This window comes from Callospermophilus lateralis, chromosome 1 (assembly GCF_048772815.1).
Source record: "Callospermophilus lateralis isolate mCalLat2 chromosome 1, mCalLat2.hap1, whole genome shotgun sequence".
Lineage (NCBI taxonomy): Eukaryota > Metazoa > Chordata > Mammalia > Rodentia > Sciuridae > Callospermophilus > Callospermophilus lateralis.
Window position 1 is genome coordinate 40,317,492 of NC_135305.1, and position 19,174 is coordinate 40,336,665.

At 33.8% G+C, this 19,174-nt stretch overlaps 1 protein-coding gene across 1 annotated transcript in view; it reads right to left on the reverse strand.

The window, feature by feature from the left end:
* Nucleotides 1-711: 711 nt before the first annotated feature.
* The window catches only part of Ppp1r3a (protein phosphatase 1 regulatory subunit 3A), a 39,116-nt gene continuing 20,653 nt past the window's right edge, over nt 712-19,174 (reverse strand). The window contains exons 2-4 of the mRNA XM_076834081.2: nt 8,863-8,921; nt 8,640-8,764; nt 712-6,740 (exon numbers count right to left, since the gene is read on the reverse strand). Coding sequence (XP_076690196.2) covers nt 4,368-6,740; nt 8,640-8,764; nt 8,863-8,921 — 2,557 coding nt within the window. The 3' untranslated portion in view covers nt 712-4,367. The remainder of the gene's footprint in view (nt 6,741-8,639; nt 8,765-8,862; nt 8,922-19,174) is intronic.

A 19,174-nucleotide genomic window follows, 5' to 3' on the forward strand; every position in this document is an offset into this window, starting at 1 on the left:
TTTAAATGAGACCTCAGAGTACCCTGTTTACATTGCAGCAACAGGAAAGAAGGGAATTATCACTATAATTCAAGAATAAAAGAAAGGAGGTATGACTACACTTCAGTTTTATACACAAGTATTCACTGAGGATTGATACAAACTTCTCCTCAGAGAGTGGTCAGAAGAAAGAGAAGAACTGTGTTCTTGTCTGGAATAAGCAGATGGTTCAGTCAGGATGATTAGGTCTCAGGGCATGCAAGAAGAGGGTTAATGTCATAAGCCATATGGAAACACAGCCCAAAAACTGAAATAGGAAGATACTTAAAAAGAATGGACACTTGAACTGTACATAGAAAAGTGTGAAAAAATGATAGGAAAAGTGAAATAGAGACAACTGAAGGTGTTCTCTAGGCAAAGAGGTACATATTTAATGTCACAAAGAAACAGATAGGTATAGCATATTTTGTGAAACAATGTACTTTGCCAGACTAATAGAGTATTTGAGGCAGGGGACAGTGGGAAATAAGGTTGGATAGTTTGGGTTTACTGATAAGAAGAAAGATTTACCAATTTCAGACAAGGCTAGTAATTTAATCAGGCATTGTAATTTACTGCAAAATCAGATTTTGAAGGTATTACCCAAATAATGATATATCTGTAATTCACTATTGACTTACCACACTGCCACCTTATCTTCTTGAATACAAAGAATGGGATATAACAGGAAAAGACTTGGGGGATTTTTTTATTAAATTTCAAACAAAGTATTGCTTTATCTTTGAAAAATGAATATAATATGCATGAATTTAACAAATAGAGAAATGATACAAAGTAAAAATCCTGTACTTTTTAAAGAGTTGTTTGTTTAATAAGGTTTTAACACACTACAATTAAAGACATTTCTTACAAAACATGCACAAAGTCAGGTTGAAAAACCTTATGAAAATTTAATTTGCAGTTTAAAGTGGTTTGGATAAAGTGATAGAAACATTGGATTAATGACCAAATCTATTTTTAAGAAGGAAAAGACAATTATAGTGCCAAGATTTTTTATTGCAATTTTTCCCCAAAACATAAAAAAATAAAATGAGCTTAATCAAATAAATAAAAGAAATAGTTTCAACTGTTCTCTTCAGGTAGGTGCACAACTGTGGAAGTGTCTAGAGAATATGAGCTGTCATAGTTCTTTTATACCTTGTTGCAGAATCAAAGTCTATCCTATTGCTCAGTTTCATAGGAACTGGTTAAGATGGGATTCAACAAATAAAAGATCCTTATTGCGTACTTCAGTTTACATATTCACTCAGTGAAAATTTGAAAGCAAAGTCAGATATTATAACAAATCGGTAAAAGGTACTGCTTACATCTTTACTAGTTTTGTTATTTCATTTTTATAATTTTGTTTGCTTTTTGAGTTTATCAATATGCAAAAGGGTACCTAATAGAGAAGGCAACATAATATTTATGGCTTGGAAAATATTATGAGCAAAGTACCATGAATGCTATTCAGGGGGAAAATAAAACATTTATTTTCCCCAAATTTGGTCTGGATACTTTTAAGTTTACCTTGTAAACCAGAAACAAAAAAGTTCTGTTTCTTTTGAAAACAGTGATAAATATATAGATACACATATTCCTTGAAATAATTCACTATGAAATTTTTGGAGCTCATCAGGAAGGCAAGGCTAGGTTTAACCCAATGTTCTTTAATATTTTAGGGTAAATGTCATTTTGTTGATCCATTTTCTCTTAGTTGAGACATACATTGTGGTATTGATGGCTTATACAAATGTGCTTCTTTTTAAATAAGTGTTTGTTTGCTTGACATATCAATTAATTTTCAGAATTTTGTTTCTAAAAGTCTGAATCCCATCAGGATGAAAGGTGACAGTTTCTTATTGGATATATAAAGGAGACATACAAGGTTCCTCTGGGCTGACTCTTCTGCCACACCCTCATTTGGCTCTTTATCATTACTTTATGAGACATTGTGCCAGCAGCTATGCTTACAAGATGATGACCCTTCCCATGATGATTCACAGCCAAATATTTTTTAGCCAGGGTCTGCCAGTTATTCCTGAGACCCACCTTTCTTGTTCAACATAGTGCAATGACTAAAACAGCTTGCAAAATTCTACCTCTCCATCTAGCAATCAATAGTTTCCCAAGTTCTGATGACTATATTTCAAGTTCTTTGTTAGTAATGTTTGGAAAGTCAATTCAATCATCAATTATTTCTCTATGGCATGCAAAGAATTACACAACTATTTTTAATCCTTTGAAACTTCTTATTGTTTGATTACAAACATATGAGAAGATTTGGTAAGTAATGTTATGAAAAGTCAAATAAAAGAGGTTATGTTATTCTTTGAAGGGAATAATTTCAACTCAGGCACCTGTGTTCATAAAGTAATGTAGTATTCTTTGCATTAATGAGATGCCATATTGACTAAAACTCTTTAAAAAGTAGAATTCAAACACCAAGCCAGTAAGAACTGGAGAAATGCTAAACTTAACTCCATTGTAATTTGGACCTGTCAACATAATATCAGGACAGCAGTTTGGGAGATAATTTCCAGGTACATTTATAGTATTCCCCTTGTAGTAAGTGAAAATATGCTTTATCAAACAATCAAATATTTGCCCTAAGTTCTACTTCAGGATGTTTATATTTGCTCAACTTAAAGTCAAGCATTTATTTTCAATGGGACTTGAGAGTCGCATGCATTAGGAAATTGGGAAATAGTTGTGTACCTAATAAAAATTAAGAAAATCATTTACTACCAGGTAAAGTCAGTTTTAAGTGTTTCATTCTTGTCTTCTCAAAAATACATATATGATAATGGGCTGATATATGCAGATTTTAATCACTGAATTTACCATTACAAGTGAATAGACTATCTCTTTTCCTCTGAAGATCAACATTATGTGCTGTATCAACATGTTCCTATGAAAAAGGAATCATCTCCATAGGCTCCTTTTGTGTGACTTGCTTTCATCTCTGCAGCCAAGTTAAAAGGATCATACTACATAATTAAAACTAGGAGTAGCTATGGATAGTACTTAAGGAAAAGCTCCACCATAGAACAGAACACAGGGTTTTGTAGATTATAGTCCTTCAACAAATAGTTGTTGAAATAGATTGTATATAAATCCTTGCATTATCCCTAACTAAAATGACTAGTTCTCCTATTTACTTCTTTTGCCATAGGTAACTACAACAGACAAAGTCACTGCTATACTTGACTTTCATTTCTTCTTCAGTAGATTTCTACACTTAACTATTTACCTACTTAAAATTTTGAATTATCTTCTTAAAACTGCCTAATCACATCATGAATATCACCAGAGACTGTTCTCTAAATGCACCTTTGGGAATTATTCATTGTTTTACCATGAGAAAAGATAAAAGATTTTAAAAAATTGTTTGAAGGCAAAAGTAGTAACACATAGAATACATAGTTCATTTGGATATCTTTTTTATTATTATCATTTAATGCCTTATGTTTTATAGGTACAAAGTCATTCTGAAACAATGCTTGTGGAACTTTTAATTTAAATTTTCCACTCTGAATAATAGTTGACATTGAAATTGTTCATCTATGTTACAGTCTCTCTTTATAAGAGAAAAACATCACTTAAAGACATGCCATCCACAAAATTTTTCAGAATTGAGAAATAATTTTCCAATTGTTTCAGTCTTGGTCAAATTTGGCTTATGAACACCCTGACTTCATAGGCATAAAAAGGTATAAGGTGTGTGTATGAAGTCTAAATCACGTGAATATAATGTGTGTGCTTTTTCAATTTAAGTTTACATATTTCAATATGCATGGTTTTTTTCTTATAATTATGAAATGAAATTTGAAATATTTGATCTATCAATATGTACTGATAAATGATACAGCAGTAAATGCAAATTTCGTGGTCAAGTTTAAAGGACCAAAAGAAAAAAATCTTCTTTCATTGTTCATGTTTTATCTATTTTTAAAAGCCATAGGGGGAAAAGTGCTCTCAGGGAAAAAAAAAAAAAATGAAGCTTTACTGCAAAAGAAATGAATGCAAGAAATAGCACTTTAAGTAGTGAAGAGACGTGAAGCATTGCGACTTCATAGCCTGCTAAGGAGCAACAGCTGTACCTAATTTCAACTTGACGTGCTTCAGATCTCATATTCATATAGGTATTTAATGATCCAAACATAATGGTCCTATATAGAATAATTACTGATATGAAGGAGCAAACTTCATACGCATTCCTTTTTAAATGATCCTTCAAGAGAAAAACTGCACTGGCTCTTTGAACAATGAATAGTCTCTTTCACCAATTCAAATGTTTGGGGCTAAATAGCTTATCTTTTAAGAGAGAATAATAATAAGTGCCAAGGTTACTTCTTTTTGACAGACTCTTTTTGTCTTCCCTCTTCCCAGTACAGCCAGTACAATGATAAAAGGTAGAATGCCAAGCCTATCATTAAGTCATACTGATAGATGGTTACAAGAAATATCAGAAACAAAAGGAAATAAGATATTTTAGAGCTGGTGTATTTTGAGAGTAGAGACTCATTGCTTTGAGCTTGACTTTCCTGGACAGAGAGACTAGCAGAAGCAGAGCTATCAGATTCTTTGTTACTAGAAGAGCATAGCGACTGTCCAGAGTTTACTAATCCTTCATTTTCATGCCTTTCCTCTTCTGTGTTCTCCAGAGGCTCACTGATTAAAATCATTGGCCCCAGAGATTTTCCCATCCTGCATTCTCCTGGTTGAAAATTCTGGCCTATACATCTTTCTTTTCTACCATCTGATATTATTATTTCTGAACTTTTGGAAAATTCTTTGGCTTTAGGCACAGCACCATCCTGGGTTTCACTGGTTGGATTACAATTATATTCTGATTTGGTAGGAATAGAATGGGGAGTCATGGTCACCGTTGTACTCTCTACAGCAATTGCCTGTTCACAAGATGGCACTGACACTTTAGTTTGGTGGCTGGAAACATTCTGAGAAGCTCTGCTAGTGTCTGAGTTAAAAGCAGAATAAACCAGAGCATCTAAATTTGTTTTCTTTGATAATCCTTGGACCTGTCCAAGATCTCTATTTTCTGGGACTTTTTTTTTGTCTGTTGACAATATTCCAAACTGTAAATTCAGTTTTGACATTGCTTTTTGATTGCCTGTAATGGCCTGTGAAGATTCTTCAACCGATGTGTTATTTCCAGTGCCACATTTCTCCCTGTCGTGTGCCTTCCTGGGATTGTACATAGATGTGGTTTCCTCCTTCCCCATTTCATCTACACGTACGTTACAAATATCTAAACGTGACTCCTTTTCAAAGTCGTTGTCATCGATTACACCTGCTGTATCTGGTTGACAAAGGGTATAATGTGAATCATCATCTCTCCCTTCATGTGGATCAAACGCTGTTTCTTTTACCTCGATGGGCCTGTCACTTCGTGCTGTCTCTTGAGGTAGCTTAGCAATTATTGCTTTCTCTCTAGCAGACATGCTTTCTGGAGTACTTTCTGATGTTGTCTTAATTATATAAGCTGTTCCTGCTTCTGCTTTCTCAGTAATACCATGATCAGCTAGAGAAGACAGTTCGTAACGCTCTGTTTCTTGGCAGGTAAACAATTCTTCCCTAGGAGTAGCTTTCAAACTCCTAATGTTATCTCTTTTTCTGCACATGTCTTCACAATCTGCTTGTTCTTTGATCTGCTCAGCTATATTTGTCTCACTCTCTCTTGCTTTTTCCTGACTTTCCAGAACATTCCAATATTGTTTAGGCTGTTTATTCGTATTCTGATCTTCAGGATTAATCCAACCTGATTTTTCGTCTTCAATTTGGAAAAGATAATCATCCCTTAAACCATTTCCATTTCTTGGTGAGCAAGCTTGACTGGCTATCCCTTCTAAAGGAGTGCCTTCATCTCTTGCTAGACTTGTGAATATACCGTCTTCACAATTTGGATTTTTCCTTGATGAGGGAAAAGTGTCTGCTGTGATTGTCTGGGCCAGAACTGTAGTATCTTTGCCTAGCACAGGAACAAGGTCTCTGTTCCTAGCTTCCAACCCTTCTACACTTATTTCAGGGTGGCCCATCTTTCCTTCTTGGTCATGTAAGATTGACTGAAATTTTTTGCTTTGTTTTTCATGAACACCTAAGTGTATTTTTTGTTTCTTCTCATCCATACAGTTGCTATAACCTTCTTTGGAAGATACATTTTCTGTTGATTCTTCCAGATGTGTGGATGTATCTGAATAGAAATCTCTTCTTGAATATTCCCAATCTGTTATTTCAATTTTCTTAACTCCTCCTTCATGATTCTTATTAAGGTTTTCTGCCAATAGTTTATCTGAGGAGGGACAGAATATTTGTATTCTGCCACTCACATGGGCTGGATTGGCATTATCATCTAGAACTTCTTTGCTGCCAGTATGTAATTGCACTAATTCATCACTACTGATTTCTCCCAGTGATAACTTGATTTTTCCCAAATCTGAAGCAATTTCCTCTGAAGCTGGATGACTATCCTCATTTCCAAAGGAATATTTTATATTGTGGTAAAAATCTCCCTTTAAGGAACTTTCTGCTGATGAACTTGGAGACAAAGGCCTTTTGAACAAGTCAGTGCATATTTCACCATGAACTTGCTTCTTCTCTAACCCCTCAGCTTTATTTGGGAAATCAACTGGATCTGTTGAAAATGTGTTCTTTTCGTCGCTTGAAGTGGCACTTCCAGTTCTTAGTAAGCGTTGATTTATCTTATGGGATGAAAACAACAAAAATAATGACCGTCTGACTAAATACATTTTATTAATCTGGTTAGTAATTATCTGATAGATTTCCTAGATGCACCTCATTTGCAAAATTTATACCAACTCTGGAAGCCTGATGTTTTGGGGAGATCCTTGTAGGCTATGACTTGGGAATGAGATTAGTAAGAAAAGGGGACCAAATTAATCATTCTCCTTCCCAGCCTCCGAATATCACATTGTATTATTCACTATTCTTGCTTGTCATTGCATTTTCTCCTCACTTAGGATATACACATTGATAGCTCCATGCTAATCAATTAGAGAGCAGCTTCCTGGGTGCCCCTTGCTGCATTTACACTTGCTGTAGGTGCCCCCATTACAGTTTCTCTTATTAATATGTTTTCTGCAAAGCCTCTGCAAACTATTAATAGCAAAACGTCACTCAAAGAAAAGTGAGGGAGTTAATGTCTCTGAAAATTCTGTTTTAATGACCCTCTGCCAACTGGTACTCAAATGTATTTGAGCTCTTCAGTGATGCCAACTGTCAGGATTTAACAGTGAGATGCCTGTGTTTTTTTTTCCTCCTCATAACTGACATTTGCATGATCTCAATAATTATATGCAAATCTTACGTTTTCCCCTTCTTCTCACATAAGGCTCATGTTACTTGTCAACTGCACAGCTGTCTTGTAAGCCAATGCCTGTGGGTTCCACAGATTTGGTTGTATTTCCATCTATTATAGAGCTTCATTGTTTTATGCATTAACGTTAGCATGGAGCAAATTAGCATCTAAATTACTGCTCCCTGTTCATTTATTGGACGTACAATCTCAGTAACTTCTAAACAAACTTTTATATTTGAGTCTGCTCATTGTAATGAGGTGTATTGGTGAAGTATGTGATTTTTCAGGGTACTTTCATTATATTCTGTAGTTTGAAAAAAAATTGGTGATGTTAACTTTCAGCTGGTGAGAATTCTCAGAATGGGTGACAACTTTGTAGTTTCTTAAAGTTGGAGCAAAGTAAATTGCATACTTTAGTGATGCAGTTGCCATATCACTATAGAAAAGGTGGAATATGTGGGGGAAAAGATAAGCTCTATTTCTTTTCTGTTTCAGCACTGACACTCGAAGAGGCAAATGTCATTTTAATCTTAGATGATTATGAATCCATGTATCCCAATGATATGAGCTCCAACCAAATACAATAAGGGATAAATTGTATTATGTGACTCATTTACTTCTATTTCTTCCTTTATAATAAAAGTGCTATCTAAACCATCCCCCCAAAAAATCCCCAATAGATTGAATGCTCACCAAGTGTGAAATTTATAACAAATTTAATACAAAATTGTACAGCATTGAATTTGTTTCCTGTTTAAAAATTATGGCACAGGCTATTTTCTTCTCACTTGGTAATTTAATACTTTACAATGATATAGAACTTTGAGATTCTCACAAGGATGGAACTAAGTAAAATGTGAAATGAAATGCTGTTAAATGCAAGGATTATAGACTTGTAGAGTTGGACAGGACATTAACAATCATCTCGTCCAGCCTTCTCATTTTACAGATGAGTTTGTGCTAAGTGTACACGTTGTCACAAAGATTAGAAATGCACATCAGGATAGTGCTACCTCTCCTACAATTCCTGTAAACTATTACTCAGAGCCTCTGGTACAGAGATAAGAAATGAATGTCATTAATTTACCACTGCAGAGACCAGAAGCAACATACTGAAATCAAAGTGCCTTGTTGATCAAGCTAGAGATGTAAGGAAAGAATAGACAGTGCTTTCACGTTTGCAAATTATATTAGTCGAAGCTATTGAAAAGCAGGCATTGCAGCATCTTTGAAGCATAAATGGATTCATCTTCTCTAATACCGTGGCAACCAGAACACTTACCATCAACTCTAATTCTTTTTCATTATGTTCATCATGTTCCCTGTTTACGTCTTTTACATTCTGATTACTGGTTTCCAAGTCTTCCTTGTCCTCATGAGAACAAACGATTCTTGGAATATAAGTATCTGTAAAGTTGATACAATGGCACCTTTATAAGATTGTTTCAATTGTAGGCTTTCAAAAAAGAGAAAAATTCTGTTTAAAAAATAAATAAGAATATTACCTGTAATCTTTGAATTATCAAAGTTATTCTCTTCTGATGTTACTGATGATTCTTCTTTACTGTTAAAATTAAAACAAATTGTTATACATTTGTCCTGGGACTACATCTTCTAAATATTTTTATACAGGGTGAAATTCAAATTAAGAGCAAGCCAAATAAACATTACAAAGCATATTCACATTTTCTTTTATTACTTTGTATATTTTTAAATAAAATTGATATTTTAGAGTAATGCAATAGCAAATACTGACTTTGTAAAAATGTTTAATAATTCCCATAATGCCATGTTTCCAATCAAGATTACATTGCTCACATTAAAATTTATATAACCATAGTGAAAATGCATATAAATGTAAATTATTTTATCATTCATGAATTTAATAAGCACAAGTGAGAACATTTCTCTCTTGGTTTAAATAATGAAGTCTTATGCACTGGTAGTCCAGCTGTGGTCATGAAATTACTTTCTAAGATATCAACTATTGATTTTGTATTTTATATTATCTATTTTTTTCAACTGAATTGATATAACATTTACTCTCACTCCAGAAAAGAAGGAAAAAATTTAAAAACTAACTTAAAAACTGAAAGGCAGCTAAATTTATACTCCATTAAAAGTTTTCATATGTGTATTGCCACTGGCCATTTTATAACCAAGACTTGCAGATTGCTCAAATGCAAGCAGATATTTTCTTTCCTTAAAATGATTCAGATTACATTCCCTTTTTCTACTATATTTTGTATACTGATTCAACAGATTAGTACTTTTTTTAGATGTTCATTTGTTTATATTTGTGAGGTCATTAGGATTTGGTTTTTCTATAACATGCAGAAGAAAAAATATTGTTAGTGAAAAATGCCCATTTGCACTGTGAAGTCCTAAGTCAATGTATCAGCACTATTTGGCCAAATGTCCATATTTTCTGGTATAGTCTTAGCTGAAATTTCTTCTAGTGACTTTTCCTAATGACTTTTCTGCAACAAAAGAAAGCTGGAAAGTTAGTGATGGCTGATAAATTTGCCTAATAGAGTCTAGTCTTCATTGCATGGATAATTTTAAACCAAATCCCAGGACGACTGTTTTTTTTTTCCAACAAAAACATGAGAAAATTGCAAATTTTTCCACTCTATTATTAAGAAGATAATTCAAATTTGTATATATTTATTTTCTAATTGATTTTATTTTTTAAATACATGACAGCAGAATGCATTACAATTCTTACAACACATAGAGCACAATTTTTCATATCTCTGTATAAAAGTATGTTCATGCCAATCATGTCTTCATACATGTACTTTGGATAATGATGTCCATCATATTCTACCATCATTGCTAACTCCCTGCCCCCTCCCTTCCCCTCCTACCCCTCTGCCCTATCTAGAGTTCATCTATTCCTCCTATGCTCTCCCTCCAAACCCACTATGAATCAGTTACCTTATATCAGAGAAAACATTAGGCGAGAGCAATAGTAATAAAAACAACATGGTATTGGCACCAAAACAGACTGGTAAACCAATGGTACAGAATAGAGGACACAGAGCCAAACCCACAAAATTACAATTATTTTATATTAGACAAAGGTGCAAAGAACAAGCATTGGAGAAAAGACAGCCTCTTCAACAAATGATGCTGGGAAAACTGGAAATCCATATGCAACAAAATGAAATTAAACCCCTATCTCTCACCATGCACAAAACTAAATCAAAGGACATAGGAATTAAACCAGAGACTCTGTGTCTAATAGGAAAAAAAATAGGCCCTAATCTTCATCATGTGGGATTAGGTTTTATTAAGGAAGACTCCTATAGTGCAAGAATTACAACCAAGAATCAATAAATGGGATGAACTCAAACTAAAAAGTTTCTTTTCAGCAAAAGAAACAATCTGTGAGGTAAATAGAGAGCCTACATCTTGGGAGGAAATTTTTACCCCTCACACACCAGATAGAGCACAAATCTTTAGAGTATATAAAGAACTCAAAAAAACTAAGAACCAAAAAGATAAATAAATAAATAACCCAATCAATAAATGGGCCAAGGACCTGAACAGACAATTCTCAGAAGAGGACATACAATTAATCAGCAAATATCTGAACAAATGCTCATCATCTCTAGCAATTAGAGAAATGCAAAACAAAACTACTCTAAGATATCATCTAACTCCAGTCAGAATGGCAGCTATTATGAAGACAAATAACAATAAGTGTTGGTAAGGATGTGGGGAAAAAGGTATATTAATACACTGCTGGTGGGACTGCAAATTGGTGCAGCCAATATGGAAAGCAGTATGGAGATTCCTTTGAAAACTGGAAATGAAACCACCATTTGACCCAGCTGTCCCTCTCTTCAGCCTATACCCAAAAAAACAGCATAGTACAGGGACACATCCACATCAGTGTTTGTATCAGCACAATTCACAATAGCTAAACTGTGGAACCTACCTAGATGCCCTTCAGTAGATGAATGGATTTTTTAAAATGCAGCATATATACACAATAGAATATTACTCAGCAATAAAAGAGAATAAAATCATGGCATTTGCAGGTAAATGGATGGAGTTGGAGAAGATAATGCTAAGTGAAGTTAGCCAATCTCAAATTTGTATATATTTATAATGTTTATTTTTAGCTTTACTAAAAACATTTAATATCTTTTGTGGCAATGTAAATGAAAACGATGTTTATGTAAAAAATAATTTCATAAGAAAATACAGTTTTCATAATTGATACTGAATTGAACTATAAATTTATATTGCTTAATGAAGCATATAACTATGAAATGATTTCTTTTTATGGAATCCAACAACAAACTGACCTACCTTTCCTTCTCCAAGTACATAATGTATATGTGTTCAAAATATTTAGAGACCATGAAGTGGCATTTAATTGTTCCTGTTTCCTCTTTATTCCCATAACAATACAGAAAATCTCATTTGTAGAGGGAAAAATCATATCTAATGAATGATTTTGCTTTTATCTAGCCAAAATACTATCATTTATACATACACACACACACACACACACACACACACATATATATATGTTCAATTGTTTTAATATTTTCTTTTTTTTAGTTGTTGATAGACCTTTGTTTTATTTATTTATATGTAGCACTGAGAATTGAATCCAGTGCCTCACACATGCCAGGCAAGTGCACTACCACTGAGCCCCAACCCCAGTCCCCAGCCCCAGTCCCTAATTCATTCTTTAAAATAATTTTTTTAAAGTAATGGAGTCAAAAGGAAAGGATTCTGCCTTTTAAACCCATTTTGAGGACAAATGATTAGGGATCCAACTGTACTTTATTATGGTAGTGTCTTAGAAAAACATGCAAATACAGATATATAGGGAAAAGTTTGCATTCAGAGGTAAACATAAGGAAGAAAAGTAAAAACAAATGAAATTTATATATTATATGAAATACATGTAGGCAAAAAGTAATAGAAAGTGTACAAAATTCTCAAAGGGAAAAGAATAAAATTATATTAAGATATATTAAAGTAGATCTAGAAAAATTAAGTAACATACCATATTCATAGATAGGAAAATCATATTAGGAAAGTATTAGTTCTCTCCCATATTAATCTAAGAATTCAATCCTAATCACAATTTAAAAACTTTATAGCATAATTTGGAAGTATGAGTCCAAAGGGAAAAAAAGGACTAATGATAGCTGGAATATTTCTGAAAGATAGAAAAATAGGAGAAGGAACTTCCCTTAGCTGATTTCAGAGTTCCTACAAAGATTTAGCTACTGAGACAGTATGTACTGGTTAAGGGGAAGACAGACTGATCAACAAAACAGTACTGAGAGCTCAGTAACATAAAAGGACATTATCTAAAACCTTGGTATATGGCAAATGTAGCATGTCAAACAAAATTCTTTATATTTCTTTAAATTCTTTAAATAAAGAATTAGTCAGTTTAGGGAGACAGGGGAAATGACTTCCCTTATGGAAAAAGATGAAACTGGCACAATGCATCTTGAAAATTTAACTCCATATGGATTAAGACCATAAATGTCAAAAATCTTAAAATTCTTAGAAATATATGTGAATATCTTAGACCTCAGTGTAGGAAATATTTTCATACATAAGAAAAAAGAAAAAGTAGTCCACAAAAATCAGTTAGTGTAACTCTATGAAAATTTAAATATTGTGTCTTAAAAGCCTTTATAAAAACACAAATTCCAAACTAGGAGAAAATGTTTACATTACACAAAGTTAACACAAATACGAATTAAGAGTATACACAGAGAGAACTCCAAATCAATAAGAAAGCACAAACAATTCATTTGGAAGTGAGAGGGCAGACATTTCACAAAACAGAAAGGACATGATCAATCAACATAAAGAGATGATGGGCACTGCTAGAGAACAGAGAAATAAAAATCAAGATAAAAAGGTGATAGCTTTTTATATGCATTTAATTGTCAAAAATTTTTAAAAAATACCAAAAGTGGAAGATGATTTGGAGACACAGGCTTCTTGCACACTGCTGGTGGTAGAATAAATAGTGAAACCTACTTTGGAAAACATTTTGACAGGTGCCTTTCTCTAAAATTTAACATTTATATAATCCATAACTACTGCACTTACTCCTAGGCAACATGTGAGTGAAAATATTTTTCAAACTGGCTTTCTAGACTAAATTAGATGATGCCTATAAATAAAATTCTACTCTAAAATTCAAAATGTCAGTCATATGATCTAGCATATCAGAGTTTCATTCAAAACCTTAAGTAAATCTGATAAAGATGACAAACTTGATTATTGATGATAAAAGGGACCCAGAAATATATATGATTGTGATAAAAGTGAAATGCATTTTTTTATATTTCCCATCTCCCCTTTTTGTTCCCTGAGTCCTTTTTGAACAGGTGACTTCTTTACTTTTCTGTATTCTCAGTGGTTAACATAGTGCCTGGCACATAATAGTGGCACCATAAGTGCTATTGAATGAGTAAGCTTATCCTTTCTATCCCTCCCTTTTCCTTTTTTTTTTAATTTTTAATTGATTTTTTAAAAAAATGACAGGGGAATGCATTACAATTCTTATTACACAAATACAGCACAATTTTTCATATCTCTGGTTGTATATAAAGTATGTTGATACCTATCTATGTCTTCATACATGTACTATGTCTTCATAGATGTCCATTACATTCTACCATCATTGCTAACCCCCTGCACCCTCACTCCCCCCAACCCCTGTGCCCCATCTAGTGTTCCTCTATTTCTCGCATGTTTCCTCTCCCAAGCCAACTATGAATCAGCCTCCTTATATCAGAGAAAACATTCACCATTTGTTTTTTGGGGATTGGCTAACTTCACTTAGCATTATCTTCTCCAACACCACCCATTTACCAGCAAATGCCATGATTTTATTCTCTTTTATTGATTTTATTCTCTTTTATTCTCTTTTCCTTTTTACCTCTCACCAACATTACCATGACATTGGTCTTCTCCTCTCTCTCCATTAAAGTTGAATTTCAAAAAAGGATTTAGTATTTTGAAGCACATTTGTTTTTATATGTCTTCCAAGTCTTAAAATATCACCCTTTCTAAAGTTCAGGACAATTATTTTAATTCTGGATTTAAATGATTGCCCACAATACTTAAATTATTTGTAAATTTAGAAATTAAAAATTATGAAAATATATGTTATTTTGTGAAGCAAAATATTTATGGTTTAGTGTGCCATAAATCATAATACATATAGTTATTTTATTTTATCATATGAGGGTCATTCCATTTTCCAAAAGATATTTTGAATCCTGCTGTGCACCATGGATTGTAACAAGCCCTGGTAAATCAAAAATGGATACTCTATAGCCTCTTATCTCAGAGAATCTAAAATGTAATGACAGAAAGAGATCCATCAATAGACAATCATAATTACTGTAATAATTAATGTCTAGAATAACAAAAAAGACATGACAATGACTTTCTTAGAGCTAAGAGAGGCCAGAAATGAAGGCACTGTCAGAACAATCAAGAAATTTTTCACAAAGAAGTAACATTCTGAGTTAGTTTTTAGGAATCAGTGAGAGGCTCCCAATAAGAGAAGAATGATAAGGTCATTTTAGGCAGAGGAAAGAACAAGTGGTTAAACATGAGAGTAAGAAAGCACAACAGTAAAAGCCACCCAGATGCAAGATGTTCAGAGGGTTTGAACTGTGGAGGAAGAATCCATGGGACTCAACTAGAGTTAGTTTGAGCCAGACAGTAAATGGCTTAACCAGACAGACAAAATGGGGCTGAATTATTTAGGTATTTTTTAACCTATGGAGTGGAAGTAAAGAAGTTAAACTTGAGAGCTAGAGTAAGAGTAAGAGAGAGACAAAGAAGGAGGGAGGAAGAGATAGGTAAGGCACCTATCCCCGGAAATACTGTAAAGGAGAGCCATGTATGGGCCACAGTGAATCAGGAAGACTGTCACCAGGTTCCTGCAACAATGAAGGCAGGAATAATGAGAGCTAAGAATGAGGGTAATGCGGAGGGAGGAGAAGAATCAAATTTGAGTTACAAATTTTAATGCGGCATCAGTATGACTTGTTGATCAATTTCCTATGTATAATTTTTAAAATTCCTCTCTGTGCCTGACCTTGGTTACATTTATGAGAATTAGAAATCTGCAGTGTTGCTTCTGCCAAGACCTAAGACAGGGAAAGTTAAGTCTGGTGGTTAACTGAGGATTCCTGCATTACAAGTCAGCAACGTGTTGAGTTAGTCAGCAGGTTGCCTTCTGATGTCATAGGGGGTAAGTGACCTAAGCATAGGCACAGATGTAGACACCACACTCAGGCTTTTCCCCTCATCTCTGGCTCCAGCCCTTAGAGTGGATCAGCAACTTATGCCTAGGTTTCAGTTTTATTCTAGTCCTTCACAGGGGGAAATAAAATGCTTCCCGATCCACAATTTGTTAACCCAAGTCCATTAAATTCTAAATAGTCCTTGAAATTTTTGTTACTAGATTCGGGCATTCTACAATAATGGGTTTCCAAGAAATGAAACCAAGATCACATAGGAACTTTAAACCTCTCAATTGTTCAGGAGCCCTGCTACCTTCTCCCTACCTTCTCCCACAAATGCTATCACTCTCAAATGTTACAACAGCTCCCAGAATTGCTTTCAATCAGAACCCCTAACCCAATCCCTGTAACTTCTAAAATAATGTACCTGTTCACGAGGTGAGGAGATGGAATATAGTATCATGATGTTGAAAATCTCCTAAAATGATGAAGGCCAGATTTGCAACATAAGCAACAACGTACCTCAGAGCACCAAGTCCATTGAATTTAGTGATGCCTATTTTCCCTCCCTAATGACTGGCATTTTGGAAATTATTTCCTTTATTTAGATGGAACTTCTAGCCCCAAACCCATTTCCCATACTTATTACTAATTTAATAATAAAGAGTGTCTGCAACATATTTGCCACTATTTAGGATGAATGAAAAGATGAACAGAGGTTTCTAGTTTGAGAATTTAAAAGGGTGGAGCCACCATAACTTGAAATGGGGAGTTTAGGAAGACAAGCACAGGTAAAAGAAACAGGACAAGTATTATTGCAGAAAGTGTCTTTATCTTAAAAGATGTTTGATGACCACATTGGAAATGGATACTAGTGCTTGTTGAAAGAAAAATTCCCAATTTTGTCTTTTTTCCTTTACAACTCACAGTATCAGGTTTGCATCATCTTTACAATTGAAGGTGAATTTATTCCTATTTTTTAAAGTGGGATATAATAATGAAATTTTATGTAATTATCTGCAGTAAATATTAAATATGTTCTATTATAGGGAGAAGTGAACTATTTCCAGCCAATAGTTAGGCTTTTGAGGTATCACAGTAGTTTTAAATTCATAGCAATCCATTTTTATTTGTCCATTCAATTATCATTAAACAAATATTATATTGAATACCTACAAATTCTCTACTGTTGCATAAGATGACAATGAATAAGATGGAGTTCCTTCTCACAAGGGCTTACCCAATAGTGGGGAGAGTAAACAATTAAAGCAATAACACACAAGTATATAAGCATGTGCTCAGTGAGCAGTAGAGTGGGGGTAAAAATAGTTTCCAGTAGTATTTGACCTCTAAGTTGAAACCTAAATAAGAAGTAGCATTAGCAGCACTTTCACGTTTAAGTCATCATATGCATATACCTTATCAGGAAAAAGAATTATTCCAAACACCTCAATTCAAGCTACAATGTAGAAAAAAAGTGAACGATGAAAAACCAGGGCATCAATTGGTAGTCATCTCACTTAAAAGGCATAAATTTAAACCCAAACATTGCCTCCAAAAATATGATTCATAGGCTTCCTACTTGAAAATGATCTGGTCCTTGTTTCAAAGCTTCAGGAGTTTGAAACCAGATCTACTGAGTGTCTTTGACATGAGAACCCGCATCTTCAAATGAATCACTAGATCTGGTGAGATGCACTCCTGTTTGGAAACATTGGTGCAAGAGCATGTAGAAAGGACTACAATCAGAACTTCTGAGACATCATGAAGGAGCTGCAGAAAGTGCCTCCCTATGCCTCAGGCTTCCAGTAAGACATACTCAATTATGATAAGATAGACAATGAATTTAGCTCTACGAGTGAAATAAGTTAATTGTATACATAACTCACACATACCCAGAAAAGAGGCACATTGAAGAATGGGCCAATCTTAGGTACCAGCCCCCAGAATAAAATGACAAAACATTGACAGGGGAGGTTTTCAACCTACCTAACAGAAGAAAAAGCAAACAATAACTTGAATTTCTCAGTCAGCTGTTAATTATTCAAAATGTATCATAGATTCTTTATCTCTGAGTACCATGTTGTTTTTCAAAAACGTTAGCCAAATTCTTCTAATTTACATAGGATCTCAGATTTGTAAAGGACCACATACTTATATAGTCCCATCCCATCATTTTTCAGAAAAATAAATTAAAGCCTGGTTAAACAATGTGGCAGAAGTTATACAAGTTATCTAGCCAGCAAAACTATAGATGCAAGGGTCTTGGTCCTCAGGTCAGTTTTCTTTTCATGGAGGTTAAGAGACTTGAAAAAGCAGAAAAACTGGTGTGCAAATGTTTCTTTCCTAATAGTTAATACTTTCTAAATCAATTACTGACCATGTGATGTCAAACCACAGATTTCATCTGCTTATGCTTTATTTTTTTCCAAAATATTACTTACTCTCTAACACAGAATAGTTACTAAGTATAGTTTTCAATATGTGGAAGTAATTAATGAGTTTACTATTATTATTACTTATTATTAGCCAATTATAGTAAATACCACACTTATCATCAGCTTTATATTAAAGTAGAAACCCATAACCATCCTTCCACTTTTTTCTTTAAATTTTCTGTATTTTTAATTTTCATCATGTTTTCTCATATCTTTAATTCACAAGGTACTTTTAAGAGTAAAATGTATAGCCCATGGTAGCATACTTGCTTAGACTTTTTAAATATATGCTTAGAATCATAAGTCTGCACTCTAAAAATAAATGAGTAGATCTCCAGTAAAAATAACTTTTATTTAAAAGTATCCTCTCCAAATACAGTGAGCACTGGAATGCTAATTCACACCTCCTTTATAATTCAATTGATTTATTCAGTGTCAGGATTTGGGCACCATGTTAATATTACTGCAGTGTCTGGGTGTGTTGTATTTCTTCATTTGGAGTTATGGTTAATTTTAACACTGTCAAAATGTAGCAGTCTTTAGTATAATTAATATGTTTTTTCCTAAAGTTCTATAAAACCATCGTGCTAAAACTCCACATGTGTCTTAAAGTATGAGCGAAACCTCTTACAGACCTGTTTCATGAAATCTAAGTCTGATGTGATAGAATTACCCAACCAGTTAGAGCTGAGGGCAAGATTAGGTTGTGAGCAGCGAAATGTAATTCTGTTCCAAAGTGAATCAAAAAGCTGGCATAAATAGAGATCATTTCCCAAGTGAGAAATGTATGGTGCATTTGTGTCTCCTTAACACTGCCTGAAAATGTTCAGAACTGTTTAAAGAGAACCAAACTTGGAATTATTGGGCATCACCTCTCACTCCATGATAAACAACTAGACAGTAAATGTTAAACTACTCAAGAAATTCAGACCAGTGCGTTTTGTTCAAAGTTTATGGTCTCATTTGATTTCCTTTGCCCTCTTCTCCCCCAAGAAAGAAAGGAAAATAAATGATCATTTAAGTCAGAAATTATGAAACTCATTTAAGGTTTTTTTAACAGTCATTGAAGAACAGTATATAAGCATTTGGCCCTAACTGCATACATACAAATACACTGAAAA